We start from the raw sequence: 23,819 nt of genomic DNA, 5'->3' as shown, positions 1-23,819 counted from the left end.
TGTGTGTGTGTAGCAATAAATTGCTGACTTTTGCATCCAGTGACGCTCTCTGTTTCTTGTCCTCCTACACCCTCGATGAATGTATTTGCCAAAAAAGCTAAAAACCCAGGTTAGGGTGAAATGACTCTGCTCTGATCTGTACTGACAGAGTACACAGGATGCAACTCATTTAAAGTAATACACAAGCCTACTAGTAAGTGCTGAGTAAGTGCTACTCACTACTGCTGGTCCCTCTAGAGACCACTCTGAACACTGCCTGAGGAGCCAGGGCTGGCTACTTCACTATCATGTAGACTTGTTTTTATTTTGGACTTGGCTTTGTATCATCCTTTCCTCCTGTTCTCTGACGAGAAGATACAAGATGGCAGAATAGCTCTACAGGGTCAGGGTCAATCCCCACAACAGCTAATATGCCCTGTCAAAGTGTTCTTGAGCAAGGCACTGAACCCCTAGCTGCTCACCTACTGTGGCCCAAAAAACGAATCAGTTACATGATTTTTACATATGAATAATCATATTCTATATTCCACTGACACAAAAACAGGAACCCGAAGTACAGCATTATACAGCTGAACCATTTTCGGAACTGACCCACTGCCAAAACACACTTACACACACACACACACACACACACACACACACACACACACACACACACACACACACACACACACACACACACACACACACACACACACACACACACACACGCACACACACACACACACACACACACACACACACACACACACACACACACACACACACACACACACTGATACACAGATAGCCAATGCTGTCTCATCCTGAAGACAGGATCCTCCCAGGAAACAAACACACACGCACAGTAACCCATTTATTCAGCCTGATGCCTGCACTGCCTCATTCTATACACAAGACAATCCATGATTAAACACACTCACACATACACAATGTAACCAATCTGCCTAGCTCATTTTTAAAACAGAGGTTCCTCCCAGCATTCCTACCTGGGTGCCAGCTTGTGGCAGCTGTGGAAACAGAGCCAGGGTGGTTGGTCTCTTTGGTCGATATTTGTCCATGACAGAACAGGTTGATCCTTCTCTGACAGGCGACAGCTTCCTCCCTCCCTCCTCCTCTTCCTCCTCCTCTTCTCCTCTTTTATTAAGCCAGTGTTGGCGCTCCTCAGCTTGGACAAGGCCTCCCCCACCCTCTTCTACTTTCCTCTCTTCCCCTTCTTCCTCCCCGGTCCCCTCAGCATCGATCAGATTCAGGCTCAGTCTCTGAACACACCCCTTCCACTCCCTCCTTGCAGATCATTGGCTGGCCACAGTGTCACATCTTCATCATCATCATCATCATCATCATCATCATCACAATCATCTTCCTGGACGGAGCAGAGTGGAACGGAAAGGAGAGGTAGATAGATAGATAAATAGATAGATAGAGAGAGAGAGAGAAAGAGAGGGGGGGTGGTGGTGGTGTATAGAGATGGGATCAGTAAGGCTTGAAAGAGAAAATAAGGCAGGGTGGAGGGAGAAAAAGAGATGCAGAGAGGGAGAGAGGGGGAGGAGGAAGTCAGGGCCGACCAATCAGAGCAAGGCATGACATCATTAGCTCCTCTGCCTGTGGTGTTTTGTGTTGTGTGTGTTTGTTCCAGCGGCATCCTTGGCCAAGGCAGCTACCGAGATAGGGTCCGGAGCAGATAAGATTATTATGGTTAGGGCGAGCAGTCGTATTTCAATAGACACTACTACTCTGAATGTCTGTCTTGGTCACCAATATGATCATACGCCTCTGCAAAGCTGTTAACTTCTCCAGGATCTTTCCCATTTGGTGTTCAATAACCTCTGTCTATGCACTGACAGCTCGCTCCAAGATGGTTCCCAAGGTTTCACAGCTTTCCAAGGTGTCCAAATAGCGGTTAAGAACCACAGTCTGAGCGCTAACAGCTCCACTCCATCCATCAAACGTGCTGGACAGCTCCACGGGGCTGTTGACTGCTGCCACCGACTTCCGAATTTTCTGATACACCAGGGCAGTGCCTACTCCAGGCTTGCATCTCTGGGACTAGGGACGCCCAACCTCTCTCTGATGGCTGAGAGGTTCATCCCTTGGCCTTCATCTGGACAACCTGTCAGATAAACGCCAATAACTGGGAGGGATCTGAAAGTGTTCTCTAATTTAGCTCACTGTTTATTTTTTCACAAAATAAAGTTTTTGTTGAAGTGCCATTTAAGACCATCCACAAAATATTGTCTCAGTCCAAAGGGTCATTCCCCCTCAGGTGTTCAAGGTCATTGGTCCATGTCCTTTCAATGTGTAGGGGTCTGTGAGAAGAAGAAAACAGAGAATACAGTTTGGAAAGTAAACACGTTTTTTGTTCTTGAGTTATTAAGACAATATGCAGAGAGGGACTTCCGGTTTTGACAATTTCACGTTTCAGGTGAAGTTAATGTGAATATGCACGGCATACTATAATTTAGTCTGTAAACAAACAGATTTCCTTCAGGTGATGGTGGCAGGCTGATGCAGGGGTTGGTGAACATGAGGAGACAACTGGACCCATCAGACACGTCAGGTCTGTGCAGTACACACTCTGAGGAGGATCAGTTCTTCTTAGACAAGAAGGTAAAGATGCATTATGATGCACTGATCACACAGTAAATGGATCAATACTTAGTGGGGAATGTAAAAACTAACGTCTGGTAACGTTTGAGGTTTTCTTTTTATTTTATATGGTATAATATATTGATTGGATGTTATTTGTCTTTTTGCTACATCTGTAAAGGGTCTCCACACAGAGAAAAGTGAGTGACCGGTGCCAACAGAAGGAAGAGCTCATCTGTGGAGGGGCAGGTTTCGGTGTCATTCATCTGGTTGTAAAGAAGGGCGACTGCATGGACAACATTCTTAGTTCTCAAATGTGTGGTGATGATGAATGGATGGATTTATATGTGATTCTACGACACAGGGTTGCACAATGAAATGCAAGTTGTATTCATTTATGCTACACAAGAAAACATTTTTATTGTAAAGGAGGATCATCACCCAATCACTGATGCTCACCAGGCTCTGTTAATGTTGTGAGCTTTTTAAATCACCCACTGCAGTTTTTGCAATTTATTTATTATTCTCTGTCCTTAATGTGCACAATACCTTTATTCATATCCACAGTTATTGTAATTGAAAAATGTAATAAATGATGATTTTAGTTTTCTGTTTTCCTCCTGTGATTTTACAGTACTGAGTGTATTAACATGAACTACAGAATACTCTTGCATGGGTAATAAAAACACACATTTCCATAATGTTGATGACAGCTAACATACTCTAAAAGAGCATTGTAACTGATTACAAGTTGTGGCAACAACTTTTATCAATGTGTTTTTGTCTGATTACAATACTGTACATGTTGCTAATGTTAAAAATCATACCAGATCTGCAACATAAAAAACATCAACAAACTTTTGGCAAGACCTTTACAAGACAACAAGAACTTTTATTGCACATTTAAAATCTGAATTAATTTCAACAATTATATTATGCATGTAAACACTGTAAAGACAATACTTACATGTGTACAGAAGAATGTAATAAATAATAATTAATTCAGTGCAAAATTTACATGCAAGTGTATCTATGTAAAAATACATACAGTAATAATAAAATAAGCAGTATGTCAGCTCCCTCAATGCCAAGGCTGTTCCCCTGTTCTCTGTAGCTCTGTCAGCCCATCACCGGACGTAGTCTCCTATAATCCACACACTGGCTGGATGGACAGAAAACATTGTAACGGTGAGAAATGGATTATAATGTAGACTATAGAGGAAAAGCCTTAGTTATATACAATAAAATAAAATGTCTGGCTGTACTGTTTTACATTAAATAGCAACAGAAAAGTAACTAAATACTTACATAGTGTAGTTGCACATGCCATGGTGACTGTCACATGCTGTTCTTATTCCTGAAACAAAAGATTAATATCAAAGGCTTCTTAGTTAAATATTTTTAATTTCATTAACAATATTAGAAGAGCAGTTGGGAGGACAAAAAAATAGTGTACAAACATTAATTCTTAACACACTGACATAATGCTGAGCTGTACTCAGACAGTATTCTGTGGAGTAAACTAGTTAAATTAGCTCATTTACATATGCTGATATCCTGAGTCTTGAACAAACAGCATGTCATTATCAATGTAATATAATGCCATAATCGTTCCATTATTCACGTTATCTACCGTCAAGTAACGACTGTTACAGCTTACACAGTGTAACTTCAGCTACAATAACAATACAAGGTTAACGTTTTTCATGATTACCGAACCTATTAGTACTTCAGTAATGAAGATTGAGTTAGCTGTACAGCTTACCTCCAATTATCCAAGCTAATGTTGTAAGCAGCAGCAGAGGCTTAGATCCGTCAGGTTGCTGATGGAAGTGGGCGGGCACATGGACCCCTCTTGGGGTCCAACCCAGGATCCAATCGACTCACTGCACGCTAGTCGAGAAGCCAAAGCCAGGGTAGAGAGCATGGCCAGTCACTATCATTGGGTGATGTGGTACTAACTGTATAGCTGTGCTCCAGCCAGCCCCAGACTGGCCAGAGTTTATTTTTAGACCACAGCGTTAATAGTTAAAGTCCTGACAGGCTGCTGATATTCTGTCTGTTAAAGAGTTTTGAACAGAAATCGCTAAATGGACATTTTAACACACTGTGGACATGCGCACTTGAGATCCAGTGTTTTCTGATTTTCATGTTATATTTTTTTTAATTCCCGTTTTTTCATCTTTCTTTGTGTACCTGCTTACACTATTATGTGAATTCAGATTATCTTTAATCGGCCTTCGTGCCAGGTAGTGGAAGCTCGTCCACATGTGGATTTCAGTTTGTCATTATATACTTTCTTCACAGCTTTATTTTATTCTGCTTTGGATGATCACCCAAACCAGAATAATCACCCAGAGCTGCCTTCCGGCTCAGCTCTCTTTTTGTCACAACGGTGCGGTAGAGCGACTGCAATACCATCCCCGCTGCTCTGATTCTCCGGCCAAACTCACTCTCCATTCCAAGGTTCTTGAACTCCTTCACTTGGGGTAAGGATTCATTCCCTACCTGGAGTAACAATCCACCGGTTTCCTACTGAGAGCAATGGCCTCAGATTTAGAGGTGCTGATCGTAATCCCAGCCGTTTCACACTCAGCTGCGAACCGATCAAGTGAGTGCTGAAGGTCACTGACCGATGATGCCATCAGGACCACATCATCTGCAAAAAACAGAGACAAGATCCTCAGCCCACCGAACTGCAACCCCTCCCCACCACGACTACTCCTCAATATCCTGGCAACGGGATTAGTGACAAAGTGCACCCCTGGCGGAGGCCAACTCCCCCCAGGTACAAATCTGACTTACTGCCGAGGATGCAGACACAGCTCTTGCTTTGGGTGTACAGAGATTGGATAGCCCACAGAAGTGACTCCCTCACCCCATACTCCCGCAGCATCTCCCACAGTATCTCCCGGGGGACCTGGTCATATGCCTTCTCCAGATCAACAAAGCACATGGAGACTGGATGGGCATACTCCCAGGCCCCCTCCAGGATCCTTGCGAGAGTGAAGATCTGGTCCCTTGTTCCACTTCCAGAATGGAATCTGCATTGTTGCTCTTCAATCCGAGGTTCGACTATAGGACGAACCCTCTTTTCCAGCACCTTGGAGTAGACTTTACCAGGGAGGCTGAGTAGTGTGATACCCCTGTAATTGGCACACACCCTCTGGTCCCCCATTTTAAACAGGGGAATCGCCAACCCGGTCTGCCACTCTCCCAGAATTCAATGCAATGTTGAAGAGACGCGTCAACCAAGACAGCCCCTCACAACCCAATACTTTCAGCATTTCAAGACAATGATTCCCCATCAGCCTCCAGCTCTGCCTCTACAACAGAGGGCATGTTAGTCGGATTAAGGAGTTCCTCAAAGTGCTCCTTCCACTGCCCGATTACCTCCTCAGCTGAGGTCATTAGCGTCCCGTCCTTACTGTAAACAGTTTGGACGGTTCCCTGTTTCCCCCTCCTGAGGTGTCGAATGGTTTTCCAGAAGCACCTTGGTGCCGCTCGAAAGTCCTTCTCCATGACTTCTCCGAACTTCTCCCACACGCACTGCTTTGCCTCTGACAAGGCAGATTTTGATTCCATAAACATTAATTTAAAACATTAATTTATACTGTATACTTTTAGAATACGTTTATTCTCATATGTTCACACCTCATTAAACATTAACCAGTCGAAAGTCAAGAGCTTGGCAAGCCAACTGCATGGCTTGGGTTTGGATATTCCACAGACAATTTCATTGTAATGATAGAAAATGCAGTCCAAGAATGGCAGAAAAATGCAGTTCTCGTCCGACAGCAGAAACAACTCCACTTGATTTCTCTGCGCCCTCCCAGACTTTTTTCATGGGGGCAGGTGGTGTTTCTCACTTACTGTTCGTATTATTTTCTTTCGCCAATGACTCAGTTTTCTATATTTTGTAGCCTTCCGTTGTTCTTCATTAACTTTTCTATTAGCACCTTATTTCTGTTTTTCTGCCTTCTTAACTGAGTCTTAAGCTTCTTTATCTCTGCTCTACATGGACTTGCTGGTCGTGATGTTGGTGGTTGAAGTTCCTGGATTTGTGCTGAAACAGGATGTTCTGGTGTGCTACATTGCACTGGTACTGGGTCAGGCTGGATTTCCACTTCATAGTTGAATGAGTCTTCTGGGGCGGCCGGAGCAGAGTGGTTCGAGTCCCTTGTAAAGAGGCTGAAGGTCCTTGAGGCAGCGGCCGCAGATTCAACTCTGACCTGTGGCCCTTTGCTGCATGCCTCCCCCTCTCACCCCATATCCTGTCTGTCCTATATAATAAAAGCCTTGAAAAACTGCCACCCCCCCCCAAAAAAAGATTTTTCTGGGGATTAAGGGGTCAAGTTCATTACCACGTGTAGATTTATGTTTTTGTCTTGTATTTTAACTGTGCTTTTCTGTGTAACACTGTTATCTTTAGGCAATTATACATTCATTGCAATGAATGATAAAAATGTAGTGTATTTAAAAACTGGATTAGTTTATGTCAGAATATCATGTGACTTTTTTAAATGTAAGAAATATTAAGCTTTTGTAACCTAGCCTGTATTGTATTGGGTGACTAGCACAGAAGTCTAATATCACACGGCCGCTCGGATTTTGATCTGGGAGGCCGTTCCTCCCAATCACGCTTCTCCAGATGTCTCCATCATTGCTAACGTGGGCGTTGATGTCTCCAAGCAGAATATCCCCACACCCGCCCAGCGCCTCACCCTAGGCTACTCCAGAGAAGAATAGGGTCCAACCCCTTTCCAGGAGTATGGTTCCAGAACCGAGACTGTGCGTGGAGGTGAGGCCAAACAGATCTAACTGGTAGCGCTCCACCTCCCGCACAAGCTCCGGTTCTTTCCCCCAACAGAGAGGTGACATTCCATGTCCCCAGAATCAGCCTCTGCTGCCCATGTCTGGTGCAGCAGCGCACCGGACCCCAGCTGTTCCTCCTGTGAGTGGTGGGCCCACCGGATGGAGAGGGGGGAGGTGCCATGTCACTTTTTCGGGGCTGTGCCCGGCTGGGCTCCGTAGCAAACCCGGCCACCAGGTGCTCGCCGGCGAGCCCTCCATCTGGGCCTTGCTCCAGACGGGGGCCCTGGGCTTCCTCTGGGCAGGGTCTCTCTTCCTCATCCTCGGTCTTTGTGAACCATTCTTAGTCCGGCCCCTCGCCTGGGACACACAAACCTCTCCACCACAATAAGGTGATGGTTCCCGGAGAGGCCAATCCAATCCAGCTTTATTTGTTAAGCACTTTAAAAGCAACCAATGTTGATCAAAGTGCTGTACAAAAGAATAAATACACCATGAATAAAAAATTACAAAAGCTACATATAAAATACAACAATAAATGAAAAGGCATAAAACATAAATAAAAATAACAAGTAAAAATACATAATATATAAGTAAAAAGACTAGCCATGCAATAAAAGCAGTCAAGATAAGAAAATTAAATAAAGTTGACATCTTACTGGGTATCAAAGGCCACGGAGAATAGAAGGGTCTTAAGAGGTGATATAACAGAGAGTGAAGAGGCCTGTTTAACGTGCAGAGACAGATTGTTCCACAATGTGGGAGCCAGCACAGTTATGTTATTTAATTACCTAATTCTTTGTTGTGACTACTTCATACATGGGGTTTTTGGGAGGGATAGTGGAATTCATGTTGGGTTTTTTTCTTTTTCACTTTAAAGCAGAGGCTCTGACGCAGTATGCAACTGTTGTACTTTCCTCGGCAGCTGATGTGTAAAGCTACTTGCGCTGCCCCCAGGAGACCTTTATTAAATCATCTAAGCTGACCGTTCTTCCCTCCTCGGTCTTGAGCCCTGTCTTATGTGTCTTATATGCAGAGATTGTACACCAGGCCGTGTTTGAAGCCATGCTAAAGTTTGCATTATGAACAGCTGCCTGCCCTGTTTCAGCAGCTCTGCCCCCATTAAAAAGTGTCCAGATTTCTTCGCCTGGAGAATTGAAGTGTGCACGGGTTTCAGGTCTGGGATTTTGGCCTGCATAAGCACACACTAAAGTGTGTTTATGAGCCCGTCATTATTTAAAATAGCTGCGACCAAAGCGCGTGCTGACCGCATCTGCATGGTTCAAAATACAAGATGGTGAGAGTGCCTTGATGACGTCAGTCAAAATTAATTCCATATATTCAGACTTTCATGCCATATATTCAAAGAATGCTGTACGCGTCTTTTCCGTGTCTGCATCAGTGAATCTGTGCTGGACCTCATGGTCTTCCTTTGGAATCATTGAAGGCGCACTCATTTAAGAATGACTTAAACCTGGCTTCATATAGACGCCGCTTGTCATCCTGGTTTGGCATACATGCAACCAATTAAAGCAGGATGATCAGAGCAGACTAGTTCAAGGCTTTTTCATTCATCCCGGATGTCTGAAGTCTGCCTCATGTCCATCTAATCTACATGGAGGGGCAATATTTTCCTTAATTGATTTCCAAGATCCTAATGCATTTGGGTTAAGCCTGATAGAGAGAGGCCTCTAAACAAAAGACCAAAAGTAACATTTAAAGTTTAGGACCGAAAGACCACCTTGAGATTTAAATTAAATTAAATTTTATTTATAGTGCCAAATCATAACAAAAGTTATCTCAGGAAACTTTACAGAGTAGGTAAAGACCACACTATGACTTAGTTATGATTTACAGAGACCCAACAATTCCCAGTTGAGTACAGTGGCAAAGGAAACCTTCCCTTTGGTCATATAGGGCTAAAGGCAGCTTATGAATACGCAAGCATGGGCTTTAATCTGTGCAGTGAGGAGGGAGATTGGTCTCTAACTACTGCACAGAGGGCTGTCCTTGCCGGGTTTAGTTAATACATTTAAACCTTTTAGAAAGCAACCCTTAACAGAATAGTTAATAATATCTAGTAAAAATGAGTAACAAATCCCAGAAAGTGTAATCAAATTCTGGGGGAAATACCATCCCATTCATTATGTGTAATTTAGATTTATGATGAAGAGAGGAGAAAGAAATTGCTGGAGTTTGGTATTGATCATAAGTTGAAAGTGCTGTATTTAAAAACCTGGGAGTATCACATTTGTAGCAAACTTTAGTAATTTGATAGGAAATGATTGGAATCAAATTATTGAAACATGAGATGATGAAGAGGGAGGACTGCAGGCCCTAGAACACCGCCCCTTTAGAGAAGAAAATGCCCCAAAAAATTCAGAGGAAACCCCCGACACAGAACTCTGGTCTCGTCTCAGTGCAGTGTACTAAGAGTACCTGGACGCTGCACTCAGTTAAAAGGTTAAGTGTGAAACGGTCAAGACCAGAGGAAGGTCAGAGGAGCATAATCCCCACCTCATAGGAAACGGGGCACACTGAGTATTGGTTCCCTGGCTACTGAGGGAACTTCTAACATAGCATAATCAGAACAGACCATAATCTCCCATTTCAATCACAATTCCTTCAGCGATTTTAATGAAAATAAACTCTTTTTGTACAATACAAAACAAATTAATATCCACACAGTCCACAGTTTTCAGACAGAGCCCCAGGCCTGCAGAGCATCATACCGTTGTTAGTTGTAATGAACTGGATCAGGGCTTGTGTTGTGTTCAAAGAAAGTGTGAACTGTGAGTTATTCTGACCTGTGGTTAGGCCCATTTAACTCCACTGGCTGATCGGTCTTTTTACGATCTAGGAATCAAACTTCACAGTTCCCACTTGTCTGTTACACCAACAGAACAAGTATTTGAAAGGGCCGTGACTGCTGTCATTAACAATCTCTGATCCCTCTTTGGGGAGATTTCGACCCATCCAGGCCACACTCAGGGGGTTTCACAAAGTCAAACTGCCACCATGGCCACACTGACTGTCACCTGTGTGGCTCCTCCAGAAAGAATGTGACCTGGTTAGTTTGATTCAACCTAGGGAAAGCTTTTTTTTATACAATACAAATTCAATATATTCTACTGTCACCTTTCTGACAGAACTCTCATTTGCCTATGTTACAAAAAAAAGCTAAATTATTGTAGGCTTTGTAAATTGTGTGTTGATTTATCAATGAATCAACTAGTTGATTGACAAAAAAAAAGATAAAGTTCTATCTTATCTTATTGATTCAATACAAAAATGCCAAGAATGCTGTTGGTTTTAGCTCTTCAACGATGACAAGTAACAGCTTCTCTCTTTCTCTAGGACAGTAAACTGAGTATCTTTGTTTTTGAACTGTTGGATCGACAAAACAGGGCATTTAAAGACAACAACAACTAATTCATCTCAACAGTTGACTGGTCATGTGCAGAGTGCTGCACCTACTATCCTCTTGTGCAGAGGTGCCCAGTTAAAGGTCCTAGAGGACCACTGCCCTGCATGTTTCTTTCTCCCTGCTCTAAAACATCTGAGTCTATCCATTAATAAACCCCTGACAAGCTTCAGCTTCTTGATAACGAGCATTAGAGTCAGGTGTGTAGGCTCAGGGAGAAACCTAAATCCTGCAGGACAGTGGCCATCCAGGAGCAGGTTGGAGATGGCTGCTCTAGTGGATACTTTTGGTAAGAAATGTGCAGGCAGAAACAAGGTACAAGCCTTTGTGAAACCCCCTTAAATCAGACCTTTGTTAAAGCAGACAGGTAATGGTTTTATATATTTTATATACAAACTCTGATAAATATATGAGAACACACCGTTTTTTTCTCTACATTCATTCCACACAAGCAGCATTTGTAATTGCCAAAGCTGATCATACAGAAGGGCTCGACTCTAATTCATATTGTTTCAATTAGCAATGTGCTACACCATCATAGATGTGGGACCCTCCAAAATAGATGGGGAATTAATGATTTAGAGAGGTGGACTATAAAAATGTTATGCTCCCTCTCACTAATTAATGTAACTGCTGCTAGCAAAATTATCAGATATTTTCCAAAACATTCACATTGGGCATTTACATATGAACATAGAGTTTCGATCATGTTCATTAGTGCTTCTTTTGGTTTTTACGTTGTAAAATCAGGAGAACATTCTGAAGAAAATCATTAAAGACCACATGAACAGAAAAACCTTCATTTTCCCTGGGGCCATTGGCTTAAAAAAGACAGTTCCCCCACCTGAATATAAAGGCGTGCCTCCTAAAGCAGGCCCCAAATGGCCACAACTGTACGCTGAGCTACAACATAAAGTAAAGTTGAATACATTTCACTGAAGGTTAGTAAATGTGTGACACTTGAGCAGTGTTTCTGCATGCCTCTAAATAAGAAGTGTGTAATTGGCGCAGCCAGGACCCAGACTTAAATGGTTCCCACCATCACTCTGGGACTGTTGTCACTCACAACTTACTAAATCTCAGAACTCTCACCACAGTTATGTAAATCAGTTACTGCAAAATATTATATTGTTTCTAAAGCAGGGGTGGGGAACCCTGCTCCTGGAGGGCCACTGTCCTGCAGGTTTTAAGTTTCTCTCGGCTCTAACACACCCGAGTCTAATGATTATTAAACCCCTGACAAGCTTCAGCTGCTTGATAAAGAGCATTAGACTCAGGTGTGTTAGAGCAGAGAGAAACCTAAAACCTGCAGGTCAGTGGCCCTCCAGGAGCATGGGTTCTCCACCCCTGTTTTAAAGTGAAGACATTCATTGAAGCAAGAGAACAAGCAGAGAGGTGCTGTGCTGACGGCCACACTATGTTCAATTGGTTTAATGTGGAAATGGGGTGTAAGAGTCATATTGCTCCTTATTAACCGTATGTCTCAGAAATTGAACTGTACAAAGGATTACTCTTTACACACTTGAAAGTTATAATTTGTAAGATTTTCATCTAGTTATATTGTCTTTTAGGTTCCTATCTATCACAGAGTGAGTTAAAACAATGGTGACCACTTATATGACCCACTAATCAAAACACTTATTTGTGTCTGTGAAGACATTCCCTCTCTAGATGTAAATAAGTCGCCATGTTAGTGATTCTGCTGAGTTATGCTGCGTTCACTTGTAGCGTAATAGGTGTGTGTGTGTGTGTGTGTGTGTGTGTGTGTGTGTGTGTGTGTGTATTTAAGAGGGGAACATATAGGGGGACTGACTTTAAGTAGAGAGGTGAATGTGTTTCAATAAAGTTTACAAAAGAGCAAAAACAAAGAAAGTCAACAAAGATAGTGACCATGAACGTGACAAGATGGAGGCTCTGAAAGAACAGGCTCACAGAGGCCGCTAGAAAAAAGAGATCTGAATTCTGATGGATTATGACTTTTTTTTTTATGAATTTCCTCAAATAAAGACAATAGGGCTGTACGGTATGGTCTAAAACTTTTATCACGGTATAATTTCAAGCATAGACGGTAGCAGTATTATATCATGGTATATTTATCTTAAATTACGAGTTTGAGGCTCTGGTTTTTTACTCGAGTGTTTTCTTTTCATGCTACTTCATTCTTCTACTCCACTACAACTCAGTGGAACTTTTCTACTTTTTACTCCACTCCATTGAACTGATAACTTCATTTACTAGTTACTTTACACTTGTTGCAGAGTAAACACACAGGCTTCACAGTGACAGTTTTAACAAATGCTTCTCTGTCCATTCACTGTTGAATTGACGGTTTTCTGTGTCAACCTTTGGTTTTTTCAAAGTAGAAAGAAACACTGGTGGTGATTTAACCACGGATTTAACCAGACTGAAGCGATTGCAAGAACAACAGGCGCGGAGAGGAGCAATGAAGACGCACACAAAGTCCATATAAGGGAAAGTCTCCCAGCCCTGGGAGACAGTTGAACTGAGACAGTTTCATTGAGATGCGAGAGAGGACAGCAGTAAACATCGGCCACAAATTACTTTTTCACACAGGCTTCTACTCAAAGGGACAGGAAATTTTCCCTTGCGGGCCGGATCCTAACTGGTTATGCCAGAGCTGCTCTGCCAGTTACACGTTAAGAGTCAAAATCCATACTGTAGCCATAATCCCACCGTCCTACCGTCTATATGGTAATACCGTCTATACCGTACAGCCCTAAAAGACAATATTTTTGAATGATTTACTGTATTTCCATTTTTATGGCTGGAGGAAATGGGAATAAAATGATTTTGCACTGTTTCCACACTGTATACGTGCTTTTATATACATTTATGTTGTCCCTGTATCCACAGCACTTTTCCTTGTATGTCTTTGGGTGTCCAGTTGTCTGGGATGGATGTTTGAAGATTGTTCTTTTGATCTCCACCTGAAAGAGAAACCAGGAGAAAGTACTGTCATTTTGATGAACGTGGCATTTAATGTTGCAGGCAGTGCACCAGGACTCACACTGAGCTCACATGTATGTGTCTGTTATAGTATGTGACTTCCTTCATTGAAATACTGAGGTAAGGAGCTGTAGGCACAGCTAAAATATTTTGCACATTTGTTCTACATAGGCTCCGTTCCCACTGCAGGTCTTAATGCACGATTCAGATTTTTTGCTCAAATCTAATTTTTTGATCTTTAAATGTGGCCTGTCTACAGATTGCTGTGTGAACAGCTCACACTCCTGAGGTGACCCACATGAGCAGTTGATCATTGATGACATCACGCCACAACAGTGTTTACGGAAGTGAAGACGAGCTAACATGGCAACGGCAACCGGTATTGTAAGTCTAGCATGCACCAAAGTTTCCCCCCAAATACTAATGAGGTCTAAACTGCCCTCTCCCTCCACTGGCCGCCTGCTTCACTGCAGTCCTCCATGTTTGTTTGGATTCTGTTCCTGGCTCCCGCCTGTGGCAAACTTTTTTTTTTTCATTTACAAAACAGTGCAGCGGGGGTCAGAATGACATCAAAGTCTCATTAAATGCCACCTGGCTGTTCAGAATGCAATCACATAAAAAAAAAAAAATCCGACATGTATCTGATTCAGTAGCTCGTCTAAAAGTGGCCTGATTCTGATTGGAAAATGATTCAATGGGACTCAGTGCTGTTCACACTGTCAAAAGAAAATCACATATGGGGCACATATGAGAGGACAAAACTGATGCATGTCAATGGGAACTGCAGTGAGAACAGAGCCTTGGGTGCTTCTGGAAGTGGGGCTAGTTGCCGAGCCATATACATGTAGATGATGAGCTATCCGGTTATTCTAGATCTGGCCATCACAGTAGGCAGCAAAGTTAGCAAGCTTTTTGAACTGTTTCGGTGTCGGTTCTATTCAATTCTTTATCATTATTAATTATTTTTATAATAAGTAACAATTCAGACACTCCAGATTATGACCAACATGAACAGAACCTGACTGCGCTCCATGATGAACCACTCAGGCAGAAATTCCAAGAGGATTGTTGTCTTTTTATCTTTGACCAATAATCATTTCCAACCACATTTTGTTTACAGTTTCTGGACCGTTTGAGTTTTCTTTGTGAACGCAAACCAGAGCAGTTGGAAAACTGAAACATTTGAGGAAACGGACCTTTAGGTGTGAACCTGCTCTCAGGGAGCTAACAATGTCATGATTCCACCACTGTCTGTAACATAGACATTAGCAGTTATATCCAAACGCCACGGTGATATTGCCATGTATAACAACCATGGCCTTTAGAAAATGTATTATGAATTACATTTAATCTCTTTTTACATGTTTTTGTTCTAGATGCTCATGTTTAAAAATAGAGATATTTTGTGTATCCAGCTCTGTCTCATGGCAGTGTGGGTAGTGTGTGCAGATAAACTATGTTTGGCTCCACCACAGATGGAAGCCAAGCCACATTCACCTGCACACACTGCCATGACACAGAGCTGGATTCAAATCCATAAAGTATCCCTTATAAAGATAATGTATATTTCACCTTGTTTCACTGCTGAAGTCCTGCTGTGTCTTCAGAAGTCTCTTCCTCCATTCTCTCCGCATCCTGCTCAACGTCATCCTCCATCCTCTCCTCCTCTCCTGCTGCTTCCTCCTCCTCCTCCTCCTCCTCCTCCTCCTCTTCTCTGTTCTCTCCCTCTCTGGCTGCTGGAATGCAGCTCTGTCGCCCACGCTGCCTCTGGCTGCGCCGCACCTTGCGGGCAAGGCCTTTCCTCCTCTGCCCCAGAGAGGAGGCCTTGGTCGTGGTCATGGTGGAACTGGGGGATGGGGACATGGTGACACATGAAGAGGAAGGAGAGGAGGGTTTGGACTTGGACAGACTAATCTGGGTTGGTGTTAAGGCTGGGGAGGGAGGAGCTGCTGTGGACAGGGGATGGCTAGCAGATGTAGATGTTATGGCTGCAGAGAGCTGTGTGTGTGAGCCTGAGGAGTTGCACTGTTTCTGGGATGGGTGACTGTTTGCTGCCCCCTCCAGGTCTGGATATGATGCATAGGTGGAGGACGCACAGACTGTGGATGAATCAGGAGCTGTAGAGCAACCAGCTGCCTCACTGTCAGCAGGAGCTCTGGGAGGGGAGTCTTGGAAAACATGAGAAAATAATAATGATGAGCACATATTATTGAGTACGGTTTGACTGTGACACACTTTTGTGTTTCCTCGTACCAGGACCACTGCTGTTCTGGGACTCATCAGTCATTGGTGGCTCTGCCTCTTCTTGGATTGTTGGTACTGATGCTAGCAGACCTGACACACACACACACACACACACACACACACACACACACACACACACACACACACACACACACACACACACACACACACACACACACACACACACACACACACACACACACACACACACACACACACACACACACACACACACACACACACACACACACACACACACACACACACACACACACACACACACACACACACACACACACACACACACACACACACACACACACACACACACACACACACACACACACACACACACACACACACACACACACACACACACACACACACACACACACACACTTAAGTGACAAGCATATCTATACAGCGGTGCTAAATGGATTTCACGTGCATAGAACAAAAAACCTAACTGCAGGTCAGCCTTGATAGTTGACTTACTGAGTCCTCTGTAATGAGACAGTTGCTGGTAAACTTGTTTCATTCTCTCAATGTTGAGCCTGCTGCCCTCTGCGTGGTTGATCATAGGTTTGGGATAATCCACTCCAACCACACAGTTGGCTGCCTTCTGGATAGACTCAGGGGCGTTCCACGGCTCATAGATGTAACGGTTCGGGTAGTCCTTCAAGATGGGGATGTAATGCCTGAGGAAATTTAAAAAGAAACCCTACTTAATCATATGTTAAATGATGTGGTATGGTAGGAAATACTCTAGGAGCACCAGTGTGAAGTCTACCTGATGTAGTCTCCCGATGGGTCGGTTCTCCTTCCAAAGCCAACAGGACAGTAGCAGTGGAAGAACTGCTGGAAGAAGGCACTGCAGGACAGCCACATCCAGCTCCCAGCATTTACACTCCAGTCTGCATCGAGCAGCAGCTCCTCAAATACCTACACGCGCACACACACGCACACGCACACTTTATACTGTCCTACAGTGAACCTGGCATAAGAAGACAGTGATGCTGCCACACTAGACAGGTGGAGAGCATGTTAACCTAGTTTGCTTTTACACTGTCAGACACCAGGACTGTGTTTGAGAGTATCAGAGCGTTGGGGTCCTACCTTCATGCCACTCTCCCAGCTGATCCACAGGTCTCCTCTGGTTAGGAAACAGGCCACAGCATGTCGGGCCAGGTGATGGATCCAGCCTTCCTGTCTAAGCTGGGTCATTATGGCGTCAATCCAGGGAAAGCCAGTCTGACCCTCAGCCCATTTGGCCAGTGCCTCTGGGTTCTGGTCCCATGGGATCTTGAAACAAATGTATGACAGAGGAGAGAGATATTAGTTACATACTCGTTTGTCTCTCTACAGGAGGAGAACAATCATTTTTATCTCTAATTAGTAACTTGAAAACAATCAGCCGATCATTCTCAGGTCATTTTCTGTTTCCAGGGGGAAGACCAAAATTCCTCTGGATGTGATGTGATAGACCTGCAAAGCATTCTGCGCAATGAAATGTGACCTCCAACCAATTACAACAACCAAACAAGGTAGGACTGAGCGACACATGCAATTTGAGGCGAAGCTTTGTCAGTTTCGGGCAGGAAAAAAATGATGGCCAGGTCAGAAACTTTCTGAAATTAGAGCTAAAAAGAAACCAAAACATGTTTCTGAAAACATCTGAGGAGAAAAATAGACAATACAGTAACAGAATATTGAGTCATCTTTGTTCAGCACTGTCTAGTTTCACCATTTGATCAGAGTTTCGTTAGCCTGGTGGATTGAGTTGGATGGACCTATAGACCTGACACAAGTGCATAGACCTACAACGAACAGGTTATAGCTAAACGTGTGACTTTTCAAATCCGGATGCTCCTCTGTGATGGCCCACCGAGGTTGTAGTCTGCTGGAAATCTGTCTGAATGGTACATGGGGCCAGGCGCATCCACCAGAGCAATTAAAACATGAGCATGGCAGATTTATCTGCTCTGATATTTTTGTATTTTTTTAAGGCTTTTATTTCCTTTTTTAGAAAGGGGGGGTGGGGGGGGGGCACAACCATTATAAATACAGGTCGATACTATACAATAGTTCAGCTTTGTTTCAGCTGTAGGTACATTTCTGTGCATGTATATTGAGAGCAACTCAAAGCCGGAGTCAGGTTTGTTGAAAGTGTTCACACATTCTTGACCATTAAAGCTAAGCCTCATGAGACCATCTTTATTGTATTTTACTTGACCAGTGTGAGTGCGTACCACTCCTAGGCGTGGTACGCTTGCCGTCCATGGCCCGCTTGGGGGAGGCAGGCTTTTGTAAAGCACATTTGCACATGTACGAGCACGAGCATGAGCACGAGGCCTGCGGCGGTTCTGACGTCATTTTATGTGCGCCTGTTCCGACATAGAAAAAATGACCATGCGCAGACATTTAAAACCATGGCGGCGAAAGGTTCGCGTTGGTGTGATGCGGAGGTGGAGTGTTTACTGCAGATTTGGTCGATGAAAATATTCAAAAACAGTCGCACAAGACACACAAAAACTCTGAGGTCTACGGAAAGATTTGTAAACAAGCGACGCATCGAGATGACGTCAATCAATGCGTGTGACGTGTTACGGCGTGATGGCGTATAGGCAGCAATGAGTATTCCGCCGAAGCCCAGGTAGTGCGAGTACAAACGGGCCTGGCCCGGGGGGAGGGGGGGGGGACAAGTACCCTAAAGCACGGGGCAAGGTATGGATGTACAGTGTGAGTGCGCCCTTAATCTCTGTTGGGCTCAGTTTGTTCTAAACCATTACAAATAATGCGCACATTCTTATTTAACAATTATCATAAGGTACAATAATGAATTATTTGTGTATTTCTGTCATCTACACATAATTACTGAATCAATATTGAAGCATTTAGATTGATATTGAATTGAAATCTAATTGAATTGTGAGGTTCTTGACTCTACCCAGCCCTTTAGAAAACTCTTCTAAAAGAGTTGGTGGTATCATTTCCACAGGCCAGTGTTGCCAAGAACAGAAATAAGAGTTGTTTACAAGTTGAGTGTGAACCTCTTCTTGATTCAAAGGCCCACCTGGACACAGATGGGGTTTCCCTCCATGCGGTCAAAGTTTGGGTTGTTGGTGGCAGCCGTGTAGAAGAACTCCCTCCATAACAGCTGGCCGAACAGGGAGAGAGGAGGACTGCAACGCTTCCGGAGCTGAGGGATAGCAGAATGAACATCAGGAGAAAGAGACAATTGCTATTAAAACATTTCTAAATGTGATGTTCAGAGAGAAGAAATCCTTATCAGAATTGACAGAGTACACAGGCACTAGTGTGTATGCCTCTGTAGTTGAGTGACAGGTGTCCACAGTACCTTCATGTAGAGCTCTCTGAGGTTGTAGTACAAAACCCTACAGGACAGGCAGCCAAAGCGCAAGTAGGGGCTGAGACCAGTGGGACTGGCATAGAGAGAGCATGTGTTGACACGAGGGTGCTCAAAGTTGGCCACCCACACCTACAGCATGCACACAGACACAACAAGGGCAAACAAGTGATCATCTGAGAAACTGTCATGGACAAAGACCTATTTTGTCTAATGTTCTGTCTCAGACATAGGGCTGGACAATGAATCAAAATTGCAAAAGGGCCTACTATAATTTTCAAGGCACAATATTTTTCAAAAGGCCAAATGTGTGTCAACATCATATTCTACAGACTTAAAGTTGTACTTTGTACGTTGTTTCTCGTTCTTCTTTGGCAGTAAGATGTAACTGCAGGTGAGCCAGTTCTTTCAGAGCCTCCATCAAGTCGGATAAATGCAGTATCGCACACTCAAAAAACGGCCAAACCGAGTGTGGATCGATGAACACTCAACACTCTCATTCGCCACCATTTTGTCTACGTAGCGGCAGTCATCTTGTTGTAACCAAAAAAAGGAGCCATTTTTCATATGGAGCCCTCTTCAGCAGGTCCCTTAACTCTGCTGCTGACACTTTCCTTTATGGATCTCTGAAAGCAGGACTTCAATAGGACATATGAGGCAGAATGTGGAGCCTTATATGATAATATTGGAGCGTTAAATGAGCTGATTTACAATTCTCATGAACTTGCGCTGGTTTATGCACAGGTGGCATTCATCATGTTTACGCAGGTCAGTTACAGTTATCTGAAGTTAAGAGTGTTTGCTGTATCTGACAGGACATCTTAAGATAAGAATATGAAAATGTTCTTGCATGAGGCCAACTGATTGTGTGGCATATCAAAGGTTGAATATGGAGAATGAGCAGAACACCTCCATCTAGTGTCTCAAGATCGTAGTCGCAACAACAACAAAATAATTCCAGCAGTCGGGTTGCCAGGTTTGTTGCCGAGTGTGTCAGTGATCAGCCTGCTCCATGTCAGTGATGAATCATTCAGGGGAACCACTAATTTGGACCAATCAATAAATTTACAACAGTATTTAACGTTAGCCAGTCTTCAACTGAAGTCTTTCTTTGAGTTCTGTGTAACTGATTAGCTAGCTCTCAACTCAAAATGATTCTTGCTTCTGTAGCCTGATGGGCGTGAGCAGAGCAGCAGCTTCCACAGCAGAGACACTGAGGTTTGCACAAAGACAGCTGTCAACCAGTGGTGTGGTGAGAAAGTATTTAGAGATGGGTAAACATATATATAGATACACCACTTATTACCAATTAACCACTTAGCTGCGCCGAACAACAGACAACCCTGGCAACCAGCAACGCCCACTGCTATTGGCTGCTAACATGGAAACGGAACAGAAAGTCATTGTCAAACCCGTCAAAAGAAAATCTAATATTAATTCAGACTAAATATATTTTCATTCTGTACCCCTCAAAACGCCCAGATGGTGTATTTTTTTTAAATGTAGCTTTTAATAAAGTTTCTACATATTCAACCTTTATTTCAAGAACAACGTATGTCTGATCATTTTTAAATGAACATTGTGTATGCTGGTATGCAGAAGGAAGTTTGTAGGAATGAGACATTGATTAATTTTTCCACTGATTGTGATAAATTTACAATAAAGTGAATCATGGTGGATTTCCATTATTGGGATATTTGGGATGATCCTCACGAGTGACTTCACTACTGACTCAAGTTTCTTCAGTTTTGCCCCAAACCGTAACATTCATTTGACCACAGCCCACAAGTTACAGTTCAAATCAAGTAGATTTGATTTCATTTGATTTCATTTCGATTGCGATCATTTGAAGTGTCTGTTAGAGTTTTAAGCATATTTTACTTATTATTTGGATACTATCATGAATCACAATTATTATGGCCAGCATAATCACGACATGACACTTTCAGATTAACCCATGTCTAGTGTCTCTACTTGAAATGGTTTACCTTTTTGTCTAGATGTTTGTTGAGTCTGTCCAAGGCCTCCGACTCTCCTCCTCGCCACACAGCTGGAGGTAAACCTTCTGTCCTGAAACCTGCACACAGATTTACATGGAGACCAGGTCGAATATAAAGCAGCTACTATCGAATGAAGCACACCTTGTCCTAGTGCAAACTGTTCTCTAGTGCATGGAGGAAATATCATGCTAAACTCAGTTTAATAATGTGTTTTTTTTATGTTAATGTAATTAAAAACTGTACGTCTAACAAGGTATGACTAACAGTGAATGAGAAGTCTAAGCCCATCCTGTTGTCCCTCAGTATACCCAGAGACCATGTGGTAGTACTCATCAGCATTACAAGTCCTACAGCTGTCAGACTCTATTGTAGAAATGTAATTAAAACAATCACGTATACCTAGCTCTTCCAGTGAAGGTATACTGTATAGCTGGTCATGGTTGTCGGCTATTTTAGTGCGACATTTGTCCATCTGCTGCTGGGTGATGGGAGGCAGAGGTCTCCTGGGCAACTCCAGTCTGCTCACAATGGTCTGAAAGCGCTTAAAGGTCAGAGGAGGACTGTTGTTGTTCACCTCTATTATCCTGTGACGCATACAGAAAAGACAGAAAAGTAGAGCAACAACCAACAGAACATACAAACATATAAAAAGGTTTCACATTTTATTATATAAGAAGGTCAAAACTAAACCCTCAACATGATTGTTGTGGAGCAATTTCATTAACTACTATATTTAATATACAATACAATTTGAACGATTATCAGCAGCTTTCAGCCAAAAAGACTACATCAAAACAGAACCTTGAATCTTAAGTGTTCATAGCATGGACAAAACAACAGTGTGGTAGTCCTGAGGGTAGTGAAATATGATTACTAAAACAAAAAGGGCTTAACTTCTCGTGAACATGAAAGTGTGCAGTGGATTTCATGGTTTTCTGCCTAAGATGTAAGGAGATATCTGGTGTAAAATGTGACATTGTGGCGGGATTTAAGCTCATACAGTACCATAATGTTTAAACAACAAGCAGAATGGTATGTGCATTTTAATTGAGTGTGTCTCTTAGCAATGGAGGAGGTTGAGGTAGGAAGTTTCTTCGTCGTTTTGTTGTCCGTTTTTACTGTTTTAAATAAATGACACACTGGTTGTGTGTTGGGGAGTTTTAACTGCATGTGTAAAAATATCTTGGATTCTGTTGCTCCTCTTAGATCCAGAAGCACTAAGGGACTTTGTGCCTTGGTTGAATGACTCCAGCCGCTCTCTCACGTGCTCATGTCGGCGTGATGAGAGAAAGTGGAAGAAGGACAAACTCCATGTCTCCTTAGAGGCCTTAAAGGTCTCTTCATTCGACTATTAGACAGCTGTTAAAGAGGCTAAAACAAAGGATCTATCTAATCTCGTCCTCACAAACAGTCACAAGCCTCACTCTCTGTAACATTATTAACTCTCTTGTAAATCCCTGTGAGGTTCCTTCAATTCTGCCATCAGCTTCCCTTTGTGAAGACCTTGTTAAATTTCTTATTGGAAAAATCTCTGCTCTCAGGTCTGAGATACACACCCTGGCTGCCCCCGATTTTGTTGTTAAACCGGTGTGCCCTGCTGTTTTCGACCAGTTTGAGCCTGTATCGCTGTCATCACTTTCAGATATAGTAAAGGGTCTGCGGCCTACGAACTGCCCCTCTGTAGCATTCCCTCTCGCTTTCTCAAATAAGTTTTTGATACTATTGGTTCAAGTCTTCTCTGTATGTTGGTGTCGATCAGTCGTTGCTTCGTCGCCTGCAGCTAGTGCAAAACGCAGCCGCTCGTCTCCTGACTGGTAAAAGAAAGAGCCGCCACATTACAACAGTCTTGGCCTTGCTCCACTGGCTCCCTGTGCGCTACAGGATTGATTTTAAACTTCTTTTTTTTTTTTTTTTTAAAGCTCTAAATGGACTGGCACCGCTCTACTTAACTGAACTTTTACACTGTCGCACTCCAGCCAGAGTGTGAGGTTGGCAGATCAAATGCTGCTGGAAGTCACCAGGACCAGACTGAAAACCAGAGGGGACCGAGCCTCTGCAGCGGCTGCCCCTCGGCTCTGGAACAGCCTTCCCTGGTATATTAGATCAGCCCATACCCTAGAGGTTTTTAAGTCCTTATTGAAGACCCACCTGTTCTCCATTGCTTTTAATTTAGGCTGAGCATGACACCATGTGTATTTTTTATTCTAATTGTTTTGTATTGTATTGTTTATTGAACTGTACAGCACTTTGGTCGACCATTGGTCGCTAAAATGTGCTCTATAAATAAAGTTTGATTTGATAGATTTTGATTTGATTAGATGACAGAAGTTGTCCACCTCCATTTTTCCTGCAACTTCTACAACATGACATTTTGTCATTAGGGTGGCACAACAGGTATGGCATATTTTCTCCTTCA

The 23,819-nt window shown here is 43.1% G+C and overlaps 2 protein-coding genes across 2 annotated transcripts in view; both read right to left on the bottom strand.

Moving 5' to 3' along the window:
• LOC310949597 (C-Jun-amino-terminal kinase-interacting protein 1-like) overlaps positions 1–1,135 on the bottom strand; it is a gene marked incomplete at its 3' end in the record, with an annotated part of 50,790 nt that extends 49,655 nt beyond the window's left edge. The window contains exon 1 of the mRNA XM_083917089.1: positions 990–1,135. Within this exon, the coding sequence (XP_083773215.1) occupies positions 990–1,061 (72 nt within the window). The 5' untranslated portion in view covers positions 1,062–1,135. The remainder of the gene's footprint in view (positions 1–989) is intronic.
• Positions 1,136–9,595: 8,460 nt separating this feature from the next.
• The window catches only part of cry2 (cryptochrome circadian regulator 2), a 44,923-nt gene continuing 30,699 nt past the window's right edge, over positions 9,596–23,819 (bottom strand). The window contains exons 4-13 of the mRNA XM_083916500.1: positions 21,803–21,987; positions 21,392–21,480; positions 19,395–19,535; positions 19,110–19,235; positions 17,153–17,338; positions 16,827–16,978; positions 16,532–16,734; positions 16,046–16,126; positions 15,365–15,960; positions 9,596–13,773 (exon numbers count right to left, since the gene is read on the bottom strand). Of these exons, the coding sequence (XP_083772626.1) occupies positions 15,371–15,960; positions 16,046–16,126; positions 16,532–16,734; positions 16,827–16,978; positions 17,153–17,338; positions 19,110–19,235; positions 19,395–19,535; positions 21,392–21,480; positions 21,803–21,987 (1,753 nt within the window). The 3' untranslated portion in view covers positions 9,596–13,773; positions 15,365–15,370. The remainder of the gene's footprint in view (positions 13,774–15,364; positions 15,961–16,045; positions 16,127–16,531; positions 16,735–16,826; positions 16,979–17,152; positions 17,339–19,109; positions 19,236–19,394; positions 19,536–21,391; positions 21,481–21,802; positions 21,988–23,819) is intronic.

This window comes from Echiichthys vipera, assembly GCF_963691815.1.
Source record: "Echiichthys vipera genome assembly, chromosome: 7".
Lineage (NCBI taxonomy): Eukaryota > Metazoa > Chordata > Actinopteri > Perciformes > Trachinidae > Echiichthys > Echiichthys vipera.
Note: the sequence above shows the minus strand (reverse complement) of the source record. Positions and strands in the feature narration are given on the sequence as shown.